This window comes from Muscardinus avellanarius, assembly GCF_963383645.1.
Source record: "Muscardinus avellanarius genome assembly, chromosome: 3".
NCBI lineage: Eukaryota > Metazoa > Chordata > Mammalia > Rodentia > Gliridae > Muscardinus > Muscardinus avellanarius.
The window spans coordinates 11,491,247-11,506,794 of NC_137788.1; the positions used below are offsets into that span (position 1 = coordinate 11,491,247).

The 15,548-nt window shown below is 56.4% G+C and overlaps 1 protein-coding gene across 2 annotated transcripts in view; it reads left to right on the forward strand.

Annotated features, from left to right (window-relative positions):
* The window catches only part of KAZN (kazrin, periplakin interacting protein), a gene marked incomplete at both ends in the record, with an annotated part of 415,307 nt that overhangs the window by 261,738 nt on the left and 138,021 nt on the right, over window positions 1–15,548 (forward strand). Inside the window, one exon of one of the 2 annotated variants that reach the window (XM_080690665.1) lies at window positions 6,603–6,810. The exons of the other annotated variant lie outside the window; for it this stretch is intronic. Coding sequence (XP_080546791.1) covers window positions 6,603–6,810 — 208 coding nt within the window. Of the gene's footprint in view, window positions 1–6,602; window positions 6,811–15,548 lie in introns of those variants that run through there. 2 annotated transcript variants of the gene reach the window in all.

Below are 15,548 nucleotides of genomic sequence, written 5' to 3' on the forward strand. Positions count from 1 at the left end.
AAGGAAGTTAGCCGGGCTTGGTGGCACACGTTTGTAATCCCAGTACTTCGGAGGCTGAGATGGGAGGATCGCAGGTTCGAGGCCAGCTTCAACAACTTAGCGAGACCCTGTTTCAAACTAAAAAGCAAAATGGGGCTGGGAGTGTAGCTCAGCGATAGAATACCCCTGGGTTCGATCCCTAGTACCAAAAAAGGGGGGTACACCCCCAGTGACCTACTTCTTCCAACGGGGGCCGACATCCAGCAGATCCCACCACCTCCCAGCCGTGCTATCAGCCAGGGACAAGCCCTCAGCACAGGAGCATTTGGGGGGCAGCCCAGATCCATACCATGGTAAATATGCAAAGCTCTTACAACAGCGCCTGGCACGCTCTTAAGCGCGATGTAAATATTTGCCAGTGTTACTGTTACTCTTAAGTTGTAGCAGTTTTGCTGTTATTGTTTTTAATCCTGAATAATTTGCAACATTTTCCCTTGTCTAGAAATCTCCCTGCTGGGAGAGAAATTTAGTCTGGGAGCCGGGAGGCGTTTCAACACCCGGTTCTGCCCGGGGACTACGCTAAGCTTCTTCCCAGAGCGCCGGCCCTTTGGAAGCCCCTGGCGGGGTCAGGATTTCTGCCAGGCCGTTTAGAGCCCTGGGAAGGCCGTCAAAGGGTACTGGTGAGCTGGTGACAGGCCCACAAAAGTCTCCCGCCTCGCCAGGACAGATGGCAGGATGGATCTGGAGTAAAACCCTCCATCCACAAGGACAAAGGTCTAAGTAGGTTTGGGGGGAAAATCCCACTCTAATCCTCTGTGCCGCACCTGTGCCCCAGAGTGTAGTGGGATGGCCGGGGGAAGAAGAGGGGATCGGGGCTGTCCCTGCTGCTGGCCTTGGTCTCAAAGGCTGCCCCAGGCTGGCCGAAGGGCTTCCGAGTCACTCTGGAGACCCCGGAGGGGCGGTGGCTCTGCGTGGGGGTCACGGCGTGCTCACCTGGCGGAGGAGCCTCCTCCGGGGGTGTCCCTGTATCATCTGTGAGGTTTTGCCCTATGCCAGGCACGGACACATGCTCCATCTCCCTGAAACAGTAACCCAAGAACTAGTTATGATCCTCTCTGTTCTACAGATGGGGAAACCCAGACTTCCGGGGGTGCGCTCACTGGGCCGGGATCGTGTTCTAGTGGGGATCAGAGGTGGGATTTTTTTTTTCTCTTTTTGTGGCACTGGAGATTGAACCCAGGGGGTTCTACCTCTGAGCTTCCCCACCAGCCCTTTAAAAATTCTTTTTTAAAGCAAGGTCTTTGAGCCGGGCGTGGTGGCGCAAGCTTGTAATCCCCACGCTTGGGAGGCGGAGACAGGAGGATCGCACAGGTTCAAAGCCAGCCTCGCTGGCTTAGGAGACCCTGTTTCCAAATAAAAAAATATATAAAAATATGTCTGGGAGTGTAGCCCAGAGATAGAAGGGTTTCCAGGAACCCCAGTACCACCAACACACACACACACACACACACCCCATACCCACACAACCACCAAGAGGAAGAATAAAAATAGACAAGCTCAGCTGGGCGTGGTGGCACGTGCCTGCACTCCCAGTACTTGGTACTCCCAGTACTTGGTACTCCCAGTACTTGGTACTCCCAGGACTTGGTACTCCCAGTTCCTAGGAGGTTGAGACAGGAGGATCACAGTTTCAAGGACGGCCTCAGCAATGCAGTGAGACTCTCGGCAATTTAACAAGATCCTATTTCAAAACAAAACAAAAGTAAGACCGGCTAGGGGTGTAGCTCAGAGAGGTAACACCCCTGGGTTAAATCCCCAGGACAAAAAACAAAAACAAAAAACCCAGCTCAAGTGTCACGGGCACCCCTAGAAAATAATGGCCAGTTAGGACATTTGATGGTGGGACGGGAAGCCACTGACCCGCCATCTCACACCAGCTTGGAAGGGCGGGGATCGCAGCCCAAGTCTCTGTTCTCCTGGGAAGAGCGCCGGAGGAGCCGCACGCAGTGAGCGCGCCTGTGACCCCAGTGTTTGGGAGGCTGAGACAGGAGGATGGCAGATTGGCAGGTTCGCAGCCAGTGGAGCAAGTTAGTGAGGCCCTCAGCAACTTAGAGAAAGTTTGTTTCAAAAAAAAGAATGAGCTGGGCGTGGTGGCGCACGCTTGTCATCCCCGCGCTTGGGAGGCAGAGACAGGAGGATCGCGCAGGTTCGAAGCCAGCCGCGCGCGCTGGTTTAGGAGACCCTGTTTCCAAAATGAAAATTTAAAAAAGAGGTCTGGGAGTGTAGCCCGGAGGTAGAAGGGCTTCCAGGAATCCCAGTACCACCAAAAAAAAAAAAAAAAAAAAAAAAAGAAACAGAGTTGGGGATATAGCTGGAGGTAGAATGCCCCTGGGTTCCATCCCCAGCACACACACACACACACACACACACACACACACACACACACACACACAGCGTTGGGGAAGTGTGCTCTCTGTGGGATGGAGGGGCGCTGTTTTGCCGTAGCTAGAGGGGTTTGGACTTGGTACAGCCATATGTTGGCCCAAAGTTCACAGGAAGAATGTCTTCTACAAGTATTAAAAACACAGCCAAGAAAAAAAAAAGTACCTGCAAAATTCCAGTGGTCTCAAATATCCAACTGCGAGTTCATGCCAAATATAATAGAGGCGCTTAATTCACTGGTTCTGGAGTTTGTTCCTTAAGCCAAATATAGCTTGGCGTTTTCCCCCGAGACCTAAAAGGAAGTCCCCTTGGGAACGCGGGGGGAGGACCGCTTTGACCCCGGTGTCCCCAGGCCCCCTTGCGTTTTCTTTGGTGGTATCCTGTCAGCCCGGGGTCAGGGTCAGGGGACACCATCTGGTCTCAGAGCACAGAGGCAGAGCGTCCCTCCCCCGCCGGCTGACCCGTCCACCAGTCCTGGCCTCTCCTGCCTTGCTTCTCTGGCCTCTGCTCTTTAAAATGAGTCACCACGGCTGAGCACGGTGGTGTCCACCTGTAATCTCAGGACTTGGGAGGCTGAGACAGGAGGGTCATAGATTGGAGGCCAGTCTCAGCCATTTAGGTAGACCCTGTTTTCCAATTAAAATAATAATAATAATAAAAGGGCTGGGGGGTGTAGCTCAGTGGTAAAATGCCTCTGGGTTCAACCTCCAGTACTGCAAAACATAAAATGAGTGTCTACAAGTCCTCCTGGATGGGGGCACTTCCTGCGGCTTCTCTTGACCTCTGCATCCTCCCTGGAGAAGGACAAGAGTGGACGAAAGCCCAGGCCCAGCTGCCCCCAGCAGCATCTCCAGCAGGTCTAGAAACAGAGCGAGCTACATAATCTCCAGGCCTCCGTGCAGCGGGTAGTGCGAGGCCCCTCGTTTAAGAATTAAAGTGCAAAGGACAGCGGGGCGTTAGCCGCAAGCGCAGGGCCCCTTCAAGCACAGATCTTTTGTGATTTCACAGCCCCAGGCTCGGGCTCCGCAGCTGGGTTGGCGTGGAGCTGCACCGAGCCACCCCGCCTGGCCTTCCCCTTTGTGTGGGACTTGTCTGGGCCGCTCAGGGCAGGAAACCGGCTGTCAGTTCTTGGCTCCCGGATCTTCTGCTGTAGAACTGTGCAGAAATGTCTCCTGGGCTCAGTGCGCCTTGTACTGACTACACCTCCAGGAAGAAACGCGTCCCCACTCAAGGCAGACAGCTTTTGGGTAGACTGCAGGCTTGCAAGCTGGCGGGGCCCTTAGCAGGGAGGATGAGGGGCTGCGGCTGGCTGGGGGGGGTGGGGAAGGCCAGGGCAGCCTGGGGACCCCCAGAACGCTGGGCAAGGACCCAGCTATGATGTGGGCCTCAGTGTGAGAAACACACACACACACACACACACACACACACACAGCCCAACTTTGCTGAGTAAGGAGGGCAGCGGAAATTCCCCAGGATTTGAGAACAAGCTGGGAGGATTGAAAAGTAGCCGGGAAATCTGTACAGACTTCCAAGGTGCAGGTGGAAGGGGACTGTGGAGGGAGCGTTGGGGGCAGTGCGTAGACAGGAACTGTTTGGGTTTATTTTGTACCGGGGATTGAACCCAGGGGCATTCCACCTGTGAGCTATACCCGCAGCCCCTTTCTTTCTTCTCTTTTGCCCTTTTGTATTTTAGGATTTACTATTTTTGTTCCATTTTTAAATTTTTAGGGTCTTGCTAACTTGCTGAGGCTGGCCTCAAGCCTGTGTTCCTCCTATCTCAGCCTCCCAGATGCTGGGATTTCAGGTGTGCAGCAACACGCCCCGCTTAGCCAAGACAGCTAGATTTGTTTACTTGTTCTTCCTTCTCTTCCTCTCCTCCTTTCTTTTTCCTTTCTTTCTTTCTTTTTTTTTTTTATAGTACTGGGGATTGAATTCTGGGGATTGAATTCCCTCCAAACTACATGCCCAGTCCTATTTTTTATTCTTTATTTTTGAAACAGGGTCTCTCTCTGTTGCGGAGGGCCCCACTACGTAGCCGAGGCTGGCTGCAAACTCGGGATCTTCCTGTCTCGGCCTCCCAAGTACTGGGATTACAAATGTGCCCCACCACACCCAGCTGTCCTTGAGTTCCAAAGAGTTGTCAACATTCCAGACTTAGAGTTTTACATTAAACGATATTCCTTGTGACTCCCCTCTCCCTAAAAGGGAGGAGTGCTGTCGACACCAGGCCCGCCGGTGAATGACACCCAGGGTCTGGTGGCCGCTTATTTGCCGCAGTCCCTACCACTCCCCGGTACCCCCCTCAACAGCACATCCGAGTGGCCAGTGTTACCGACTCATGCCTGTGCTATCTCTTTCTTGTCCTGGAGTTAAGGAGAAAGAATGTGTGTCTATCGAAGGTAGGAAACAGCAGGTTAGCCAAGGATTGCGTGTCCTTCAAGAAATGCAAAGTGCGTCTTGTGGAAGTGGAAGCCTTCCCAAGTGTTTAGTAGGCAAAGGGCATCTGAGTCAAAAGAATGCAACCTGGTGTCTTTAAGACAGCAGGACCACAGCCGCCCTGTGGCCCCGCTCAGCCCGCCCCTCACTCCTGTCTGCAGGGCTCTCCCACCCTGGCCCAGACGTCTCTAGGACCTGGGTCTGGTGAGAGCGTCCCGGCTCCTCTGCCCACGAAGGCACAGGCCGGTCTTTCTTCCGGTCTGTTCTGCCTGCTCTCCCAGCAAAGACAGAAGGATTGGTGGTTCCTGGCACCTCCGCCTCTTGGCAGGGGCTCAGTTTTTTCTTCCGGCACGGCACAGGTGTTCCTCCAGGGGTAGTTTTCTTCCATTATGCACCCCTTGGCATGGCTGTGTATCCTCCAGAGGTGGTCAGGACTTCCAGCGTGGCAGGAACGGGGGTCCCAGGCAGTCCTGGTCACGGCGAAGGTGAGGGGGCTGTGGTGGGGAGGGGCCTGGAAGCTGGGGAGGCCACGATGGCTGGTGGCCAGGCCACTGTGCTTGCTGGGAGCTGGGCTCTGGCCCATGGGTCAGGAACGTGATATGTAAAAGTTTTCAGCCTTGGCGGAGTCCCATGGTTCTCACAGCTGGCTGGAGAGCTATACACCAGTGACCTGAGTCCTGCAGCTCAGGCCAGAGCCAGGGAGCCAGATCCGGGGAGGGTGGGCCGTGGAGGCTGGGGACCCACTGAGCATGGGACCCCCGCCTGGCTGCCTGGTCCGGGCTCCCCTGTGTCTACAACAGGGGGAAACCAGCCCTTCCTCCTGAGCCTATGGGGAGATAATTGGCCTTCCTAAATAGCATCATAATCCCAGATCAAAGGGGCCCCCGAGCTGCAGTGCACTTTATAGGAGAATCGCCAGCCACCAAAAATCCCCAGCCCATGGCTGGCTTCAGAGACCCTCCAAGGTGCCATCTCTTACGGGGCTTGGCTACCCTACCCCCCCCCCACACACACACACCAGTACCGGGTCCAGGCTGCAGCTGGCCATCACAGCTGGGGAGTCCAGAAGCAGCACTGATGACGGACATCACATTAGTGAGAGTCACTAACCCCGCGTTGTGTATGGAAGGAAACTGAGGCTGGGGTCTCCCAGCCCAGCATGGTCGTATCTCCTCCTGGCACAGCCAGGGCGCTTAGTATTTATTAGGTTCACCCGATGGGGGAAGGGGGAGTGAAGGCGACGACCCAGGCTTGCTACCCTCACGCGGCCAGTTTTGGGGACCCGGGCTCCTAAGCTAGGCAGCGCCAAGGGTCTCAGACAAGCAGAGCACCACACCGCAACGCCAGGCGGAGGCTGGCGGCCTGCCCCGGCTTTCGGGGTTCAGAAGCCCCGGGCTTCCCACCGCTGGTTTCCCCAGCAGCGGCGGCAGCAGCAGGGACGCACCTAGCGGCGGCCTGCGCGCAGCGGCGGGGCGTGGCCGGGGGCGTGGCCGGGGGCGTGGCCGGGCCGGGCGGGGCGCTCGGGGGCGGGGCCGGGGCGGGGCCAGCGGCCTCGCCAGCCCGGAAGGAGCGGGAGGAGGAGCGCGGGCCGAGTCGTCCCCACGTGAGGCTCCGCGGCGGGTCCTGGCGTGCGGACGGCCGGACCCCGAGCCCTGGTCCCGCGGGCGGCCGGGGCGGCGCCCGATGCGGCGGCCGGCGCTGTGAGCCCGGCTGCGCGGTCGGGGCCCGGCGCCCCGGGCGGCGGCATGCGGGCGGCCGACGCGGGCTCCTGGGAGCGCGTCCGCCAGCTGGCGGCGCAGGGCGAGCCGGCGCCCTCCTGCGGGCCGGTGGCGGGGCCCACGCCCCCCCCGGGGCCGGCCGCCTGCGAGCGGTGCGCGGACGCGGCGGGGCCCGGCGATCGGCTCCGCGCCGGGGCGCCCCCGGCTCCGGCGGATGGCGACGGCGGCCAGCCGGGTAGGTGGGCGCCGGGCGGGCGGGCGGGGGGCGGGCGGGGGCCGCGGAGCCCGGGGCCGCAAAGTTGTGGCCGGGGCGCGGAGCCCCGAGCGCCGGGCGGGGGCCCCGGGGCGCGGGGTGAGTCGCTGCGCCCGCGGGCGGGGGTCCCGGGGCTCCCCACCGCCACACCTGTCAGCCGCACGCCCCCCCCACCCCCGGGGGGCGCTTGGAGACCCGGCTCCCCGCGGGACCCAGCGTGGGAAAGCGGCCCGCCCCGCGCAAAGTTGGGGCGCCCCCTGCCTCGCTGGGTGACCGCAGCTGTGACCCCTCCGGCGGCCCTCCAGTGGGGGGCAAATGGGCGGCTCGCCTCTGCTGGGGCTGGAGGGGTCTCCGCGTTTCTCCTGCACTTGGACCCCGGGGAGAGATCGCAGCCGCGGGTACCGAAACGCAGCGATCCAACCGCGGGTCCTCGGCCAGTCCGCCCCAAGCGGAGGACCGCGTTAAAGTGTTAAAATGTTCCCCAGGTGCCCTCAGCCCAGTCCCCTTCCGGTCTCAGCTGTCTCCCCACCGCCAGCCCCCACCCCCGTGTTAGGTCTTGGGGTGGGGACAGGAACCCCTGGATCCGCTTTAAGTAGGAAGCGGTGGAGTTGGAAGTCTAAGGACTTTTCAGAGAAGGGTCTGTTATTATCAGTTTGAAGTTCTGAATTCTTTTTCCAGGAAAGATGGGCGGGGCAGAGGGGGGGGAAGCACATGATTATTCATGACTTATTTGAAGACCTATTTTGTTCGGGTAATTTTCAGGCAGTGTGTCCTGAAAATCGCAACGCAGCCCCAGAGTGAGGCGGTGTGATTCAGAGAGACAGAAAAGCCCAGAGGTTGAGTGGCTGGCCCTGTTTCTCACGGTGCTGAGTCCTGGTGTGGGGCCCTTCGGATCTTGTCTGTTGCAGTCCAAAGAAAGCCTTTCCAGAACACCTCTGCAGACTGCAAGCTCACCCAACCCGTGCTTATTTGCTGCATAATTCCCTCTAGAAAGAGCCCACTCCTGCCTGGCCTCCTGATTCTTGCGTTGCCAGTGTCGGTCTTCTTTGGAGATGGAATGCACCCAGGTGTCAGGGCCAAACATGCTTCTCTCCAGAGCAGGTGGTTTACTTTGGCCCGGCTTCTCCCTAGTTGCACAGAGCAGTCACAGGCCAAGACAGGTGGACGGGAAACTGCACAGGTGCAAAACGTAAGCAGATAGGGTTTGAGCAAGTTGCTTTGCCTCTTTAAGACTCAGTTTACCCAGCTGGACAGTGGAAATAATACCTGTGTCAAGGAAGGATTTGATCCTTCAAAGATGGTGCCTGTGAAGCACCCAGGCTAGCTTAATGCAGATGATGAAGGGATGTCCGTCCTCGGCTTCCAAGAGGATCTCTGTCAGTGCCCGTGGCCGCCCACTCCCCTTAGGTGGCGATGCTGTCCCCTGACTCCGCCCTCCTGAGCTGTCACGTGGCTCCTGCCGGTCTCTAACCCTTCAGTAATGGGAGCCTCTGTCCTGTCAAAGGAAGTTGTTATTATGTAAATATGTGGAAGTGGGCTGGGTGGAGAGGTGGCTGTTTACTTTGTGTCTAGATAGACTCCTTTCTGTGTTCTCAGGACAAGATCCTAATGCCTGGGTGCAGCCCAGAAACCTGTCTCTTACGTCTGGTGTTTTTCTGCTGGCCTTGGGGGGGTGTCCCTGCAGGGGAGAGCTAGGAGATGTCTTTCCCCCATGTGTAGGGCCGAACCAATGGCTTCAAAAAAAGTTGGGAGTTTTTTCCTAACCCATCAGGTCTTATTTTTCTTTTTAAATGGTACTGAGGATGGAACCCAGAACCTCACAACCTCACACGATGCTAGGCCAGTGTTGTACTGCTGAGCTACACCTGCATTCTGTGTGTGTGTGTGTGTGTGTGTGTGTGTGTGTGTGTGTGTGTGATGCTGGGGATTGAACCCAGGGACATTCTGCCTCCAAACTACAGCTCCAGTCCTATTTTATTTTTTTATTTTGAAATAGATGGCAGCCGGGCATGGTGGCACACACTTGTAATTCCAATACTTGGGAGGCTGAGGCAGGAGGATGGATCACAGGTTCGCTGTCAGCCTCGGCTACTTAGCGAGGCCCTCCGCAACAGAGGGAGACCCTGTTTCAAATTAAAGAATAAAAATAGGACTGGGGGTGTAGCTCAGAGGTAGAATGTCCCTGAGTTCAATCTCCAGTACTGCAAAAAAGAAAAAGAAAGAGTGCAAGTTGCTGAGGGCCGCGCTGAGTTGCTGAGGCTGGCCTCCAACCTGTGATCTTCCTGTCTCAGCCTCCCAAGTACTGAGATGAAAGGCAAGTGTCACCACGCCTGGTTCGGTCTGTGGTTCTTAAAGACCAAAAGGAGTTTCAGAGACCTTCATGATGCCCGGGCGTTGAGGACAAGCGGTGTGGAAATGGTTTCTGGAGCCATCGGCTGTTACAGGGGCTTTCCTCTGGGAGGGAAATGGCTAACTGCAGCCGAAGGCTGTGAGGCTAGGGCGACCCGCCCCAGCAACTCTGCACTCTGTCCCAAGCGCGACACCGCGTTCAACTTAAGGAGCCGGGACAGGTTCCCCGTTGGATACGAGTCTGGGACCTGACACTTCACGACAGGATGAAGGCCTGGACTTTCTGACCTTGCTCAGGAGGGTGTCCTGAGCTCCGCAGGGTGACAGGCCCTGAGCCGGTCACAGCCCTGGTCCCCAGGGTGGGTGGACCAGGGGCCTGAGTGAGAGATACAGGGACGGATGCTTCCACAGTGCACACCTGCTTCTGCCCCAGTTCTGTGTGACCTTGAAACACTCCACAACCCAGTTTCCCTGCTGGCGTGGTGGGAGTACTGTGTCTGGACCGGGATCATTCCAGAGCCCCCTTAGAGTGAACCAGGGGCTCACCGGGGTCCCCAAGCTGGGAGCATGAACTGAGTTCTTCCGTCTCTCACCCGCCGTTCATCCAGCCATATTTCTTGAGCCTTGCGCGGGGCCAGGCACTGTGGAAGCTGCCAGGGACGTAGCAGTAAACCCGATGCTCTGCATCCCGTTTCCATGGCGCCTCTGCTCTGTGGGAGGACAGTTCCAGGAGGCGCAGGATGTGTCCGGGGTGAGGGGCTGGTGAGCGCCAGCAGAGTGGACAGCCGAGAGCGGGCAGAGGGATGGGAGTGGATGACATTTGGTATAAGAAGAGAGGGAGGGAGGCAGGGAGGATGAATATATGAAGCCAGGCTCCTGGTGCTGGGTCCCTAAGGCAAGCAGATGTTGCCCATATATTAAAGGAAACAAGTCATTTGTGTGTATGTGGTACTAGGGATCGAACCCAGGGGCATGCCATCTTTGAGCTACACCCCCAGCCCTATTAAAAAATTTTTAAAGAGGGTCTTCCTAGTTGATTTTGTGTGTGTGTGTGTGTTGCTTGGGATTAAACAGGGGGGCATTTTACCCCTAGCCCTTTCATTTTTATTTTGAAACAGGGTCTCACTAGGTTGATGAGGGTCTCAGTACTTGCGGAGATTTCTCCAACCTGTGATCCTTCCTAGCTCAGCTTCTCAATTCCTGGGATTATGGGTGTGTGTCACCACACCCATAATTTTCTTCTTACCCCCCAAAAAACTTGTGGAGCAGGGAACCCTAGGACCCTAGTATATCTTTACTTACTGGCTGCCAGCATCCCAGGGTGGAGGCAGATAAGGAAAGATAAAACTGGTGCCCAGAGGAGTGGAGGAACTTGCGCAAGGTCACACAGCCGGTGGGTTTCACAGCCAGGAATTCGCCCCAGATTGTAGGCCTCCTGGCAGCAGAGGCAGACCAAGAACCGTTTTGGGTTTTGTTTTGTTTTATTTTTGCGGTACTAGGGATTGGACCCAGGGATAGTCTACCTCCGAGCTTCACCCCCAGCCCTATTTTTTATTCTTTATTTTGAAACGGTGTCACTAACTTGCGGGGGGCCTCCCTAAGTAGCTGAGGCTGGCCGCGAACCTGCGATCCTCCTGTCTTAGCCTCCCAAGTACTGGGATTACAGATGTATGTCACCATGCCGGGCTCCAAGTACTAATCGTAAAGAAGTGGATGCCCCATTAAGTTAGCTTCCTTTTTTGTTCCTTCCTTTTCTTTCTTCTTTCTTTCTTTCTTTCTTTCTTTCTTTCTTTCTTTCTTTCTCTTTCTTTTTTTGGTGGTACTGGGGTTCCAGGAAGCCCTTCCACCTCCGGGCTACACTCCCAGACCTATTTTTACATTTTTTTAAAATTTGGAAACAGGGTCTCCTAAGCCAGCATGCGCAGCTGGCTTCGGACCTGCGCGATCCTCCTGTCTCCGCCTCCCAAGCGCGGGGATGACAAGCGTGCGCCACCAACGCCCAGCCCTTCCTTCCTTTTCTTTCTTTCTTTTTTTTTTTTTCTTTCTTTCTCTGTGTGTTTGGGACGGGGGATGGAATCCAGGGACCTTCTATCTTCATGCTATACCCCCAGCCCGATTTTATTTTATTTTATTTTTTGTTTACTTGAATACAGCTAAGTTGTTGAGAGCCTTATTAAATTACTGAGGCTGACTTCGAACCTATAGTCCTCCTGTCTCAGCCTTCCAAGAATTGGAATGACAGGCCTGCTTTACCTCCTGTCTCATTTTCACCTTTTGATAACCAAAGCTTCCTGCCTTCCCTGATATATTCCCCACTTTGAACCAGACCAGCATTTGCCTGTCTTTGGGTGGGGGCCTCTTCACCCTGGATTCTTTCTGTAATCCTCCTGAAAGGACTTCTGGGAATCAGAGATGCAGCCTAGAGGCCCGCCCTATGATGGGTTTGCTCTGATCTTCGAATAGCAGGGCTGGGTGGAGGCCTTTGGGGGCTTGGCTCTCCTGATAATCAGGACAGAAAACCACTGCTCAGAAGGGTGTGGTGGGGCACGCCTGCAATCCCTGTAACTAGGGAGGATTTGAGGCCAGCCTCAGCAACTTAGTGAGACCCTGTTTCAAAATAAAAAATAAAGTAGGGCTGGGGATGTAGCCCAGAGGTTGAATGCCCCTGGGTTCCATCCTTAGTACCCAACACACTGCTCAGGTTGGTTTCCTTAGGGCGGTCTCAGCTTGTGGGAGGCCGCCCTGCACCCTGGGCAGTGGCTTGGCGCCATGGACCGAGCATTGTCCTGCCAGGGCGGGTGGCAGGTGGCACACCTGCTGAGTACCTGGCACTGGTTCTGGAGTCGAGCGTATACAGGTCAGAATTACTCAGCGCTGCTCCTTGGTAGCTGTGGGCCTCCAAGCTAGTTATTTAGCACCCCCAGGCTCCATTTACCCTTCTGCAGGTGGGGATCCTGGTTTCCACAGGACAGGTGTTGGAGGTGACAGGACGGTGTGTGATTAGCCTCCCTGGGACCTGTGGGGCCGAAGCTACTCATGCCTAAGGGTGGAGGGAGGATTCACATCTGTCCAGAGTGTAAGGGCTTAAAGTGTGTGTGTGTGTGTGTGTGTGTGTGTGTGTGTGCACACACATGTGCTAATGAGCATATGTTCCTATGTTGCTGGGACTGGTGGCAATGCTTGTAATTCCAGTTCTTGGGAGGCTGAGACAGAAGGATCACAGGTTCACGGCCAGCCTCAGCTCCTTAGTGAGGCCCTCTGCAACAAGTGAGACCCTGTTTCAAGAAAAAAAAAAAAATTAAAGAATAAAAATAAGGCTAGGGGTGTAGCTCAGACGTAGAATGCCCTTGGGGTCAATGCTCGTTCCGCAAAACAATGATAACAATAATAACAATAACAGCACCAAAGTGCACATGCGACTCTTTCAAGTCTGGAGTGCTGGGATTTGATCGACTCGGTGGCTCCGGAGAATGGCGGCTGTAGCTTTGGTCTTTGGAGTGGTCAGGAGATCTCTGCGATGGTCATGGAGTGCTCTTTACGCTCGTGTGATATTCCAGGCCAGGTGACCAGTCGATGTGCTGGTCATTCTGGAGGAAGAGAGGTTTGTTTTCCTTTTAATTATCTCAAGAACCGCCGAATATCGTGGTTTAAAGAAAACAGCACCCCTGGCCCGGAGTCAGCCTCTCTCCTCTGTAACAGGGCAACTTGGCAAAAATCCGGGAAACCCGGTGGATCTGCTTGTGGACAGGCTTCACCCCAGCAGATAAACAGGCGCATCGCATCATCAGGGCCGGCTGCCCGAGCAGTTGCCCGGGGAGTCTAGTGTTTGCTGTGAGTCACTAAGGGCTGTGAACACTCCAGAGAGGCGCGCGAGGCGATACGGCGCGGGCACAGGGGTGCGGAGTTATCTGAATGGATTTGCTCTCCGGAAACGCACCCGATGCCTTGCGTGGCAGATGAGTGCCCAGCAGGGAGGGGGCAAGTCCGCACCCCCTCCGATTCCCAAGGACACCCTCCTCTACGCCCCGTGTGCCAGCTACCGCGAAGGCGGGGACTTCAAGCTCTCTCTTGTCTGCTGCTGGGACGCCTTCAAGAGAGGCCAGTTGGGGGGCGCTGCTAGCGGAGATCCCTCTCAGCCTGGGCCCAATGGCGACACTTCAGCCGGCTGTGCAGCCCCCCCAGATTTGGAAGAAATTCCCAGCCAGAAGGGTGTGACAGGTAGGTAAGTCCCTGCCCAGTGTGCCAGCCCTGAGCTGGGGACGCACGCTGAGCCCTGGCTGAGCCCCTGGAGCCGGTGGGTGCCGTGCGGTGGCTGTGTTTAGGCTACCCACAGGGTTTGGGGACCACAGTGCGGCACACCCAGCACCTGGCCTGTGTAGCTGATCTGCAGATGCCTGGGCTCTTGTTGGAGCTGGAAGGTGGCGCAGGCTCCCACCCAGTTTGGGCTGTAACTTTATCACAGGCGTTGAGTGTGTTCGGTGCTTTCTAACTGTCTAGAAGCTTCAGGAAGTCCTCCCTGGGGGATCGGAGAGGCGTAGAAACAACAGCTGCCGTCCCCTGGGTGCCAAGTTCCCGCACCTCCCATGCAGCCGGCCCAGCGGGCTCCTGATGTCGCTGTCTCGGGTGCCCAGGCAGAGACGGATGTGTGTTTTAGTTCAGGCAGGCCCCGCTAGTGATGGAGATGCTTTCCTGAGGGCTGCGGGGATGCACGGGTTTCTGCATTTCTGTGAGGTGTTCTCCTCTGGCTTCTGGGGTTCTCCCTGAGGCTTCTGGGGTTGTGCAGGTTGGAGTAAGTGGCCGCTCAGGCTGCCTTGCACGCGCTGCTGCGGATGCCTAGGCCGCTGATGCGTCCCCAGGGTCGGCAGGGCACAGAGCGGAGATGCCGGCAGCCACGGGGTTTTCTTTGTGGCATCTTTGGCCTGCTGGCTTCCGGTCAGCCAGCAGAGGTTGGCAGTGAGGGCCTCTGGGGCCTGGTCTCTGTCCCGCAGCCTCCCTGCTCCTGGCCCTCGGGACCTTGCCCAGGCCTGGGAGCCCCTCCCTGCCCCTCCCTACCCAGCCTGTGCGAACCTGGAATGCAGATCCCTTAGCAGGAACCCGCTCACTGCAAGCTGAGGAAACTGAGGCCCAGGGCAGGGCAGGGAACGTGCGCTAAGGTACTGGTGGGTGGGGGTTCCAGGATCAAATGTGGAAACTCGTGAAAGGCACCGAGGGTCTAGGTAGGCAGTGCTGGGAAGGTCTCCCCTTCATACTCTTCCTCGACCCCCTTGGCCCCATATAAGGGGGTCTTGGGCTTTGGGGAGTCACAGTAGCCTGGGGTCTTTGCTCATAGTAGATTCTCAGGCCCCCACCGAGAAATCTATCTTTATCTTTCCTTTTTTTTTTTTTTTTTTTTTGGTACTAGGGATTAAGCCCAGGGGCATTCTACCTCTGAACTACATCCTTAGGCCTTTTTTATTTTTTATTTATTTACTTTTATTTTGAAACAGTGACTTACTGAGTTGCTGAGGCTTGGCTTTAATCTCGCGATCCTCCTGTCTCAGCTTCCCAAGCACTGGGGTGTGCCACCAGGCATGTGCCACCGTGCCCGGCTAGAAATGTTTCTTTATTACATGCCCTGGCTGGTTTCAATACAGGGGCTCGTGACCTCTCTTTGGGAACCTCTGCCCTTGGCCCGTCAGGGAGCGGATAGCTTCTGAGGCCACGTGCTCCGGTCCCCAGGTAACTGGGTGCTGACTACTGTGTGCTTCCCACTCCCCGGATGTCCGCAGGGGATTGAGGCAGAGGGACCGGCGAGTCCAGTCTTAAGCTTTTGTTTCTGTTTCAAGCCCTGCCCGGGCACAAACGCGCAGAACCTCGGAAAGAGGCGTGGGCACTGCGCGTTTCCAGGCGCTCACAGCAAGGCCGTGGTGTGGGGAGGGAGCCGCCTGCTCAGCTGCTCTGAGCCCTGGAGGCCCGGGGCTCCTGCACCTTCTCACTCAGTCAGCGATCCTCACTCAGGAGCTGCCGGGTGCGCAGGACACCAGGGAGGCCAGACTCTTGCCCTGTGACTCAGCCAGGTTCTGGGTTCCCGTGGAGCCCGGTTTTCCAGCTTCCCCGCCCTGCCCCGCCCTCCTTAGGTCTGTGGAGTTTTGCACAGGGTGGAGGTATCTCTCTCCAGTGTCAATCAGTGGAGGAGGGGGAGAGGATTTCAGTTTTCTTGATATTTTTTTTTTTTTTGAAACAGGGTCTCACTGAGTTGAAGGGCCTTGCTAAGTAGCTAAGGCTGTCTGTGAACCACGATCCTCCTGTCTCAGCCTCCCAAATGCTGAGATACAAGCGTGCGCCACCACGCCCAGCTCTTGATATCTTTTGAGGCTTTCTTAGCTTCTTTG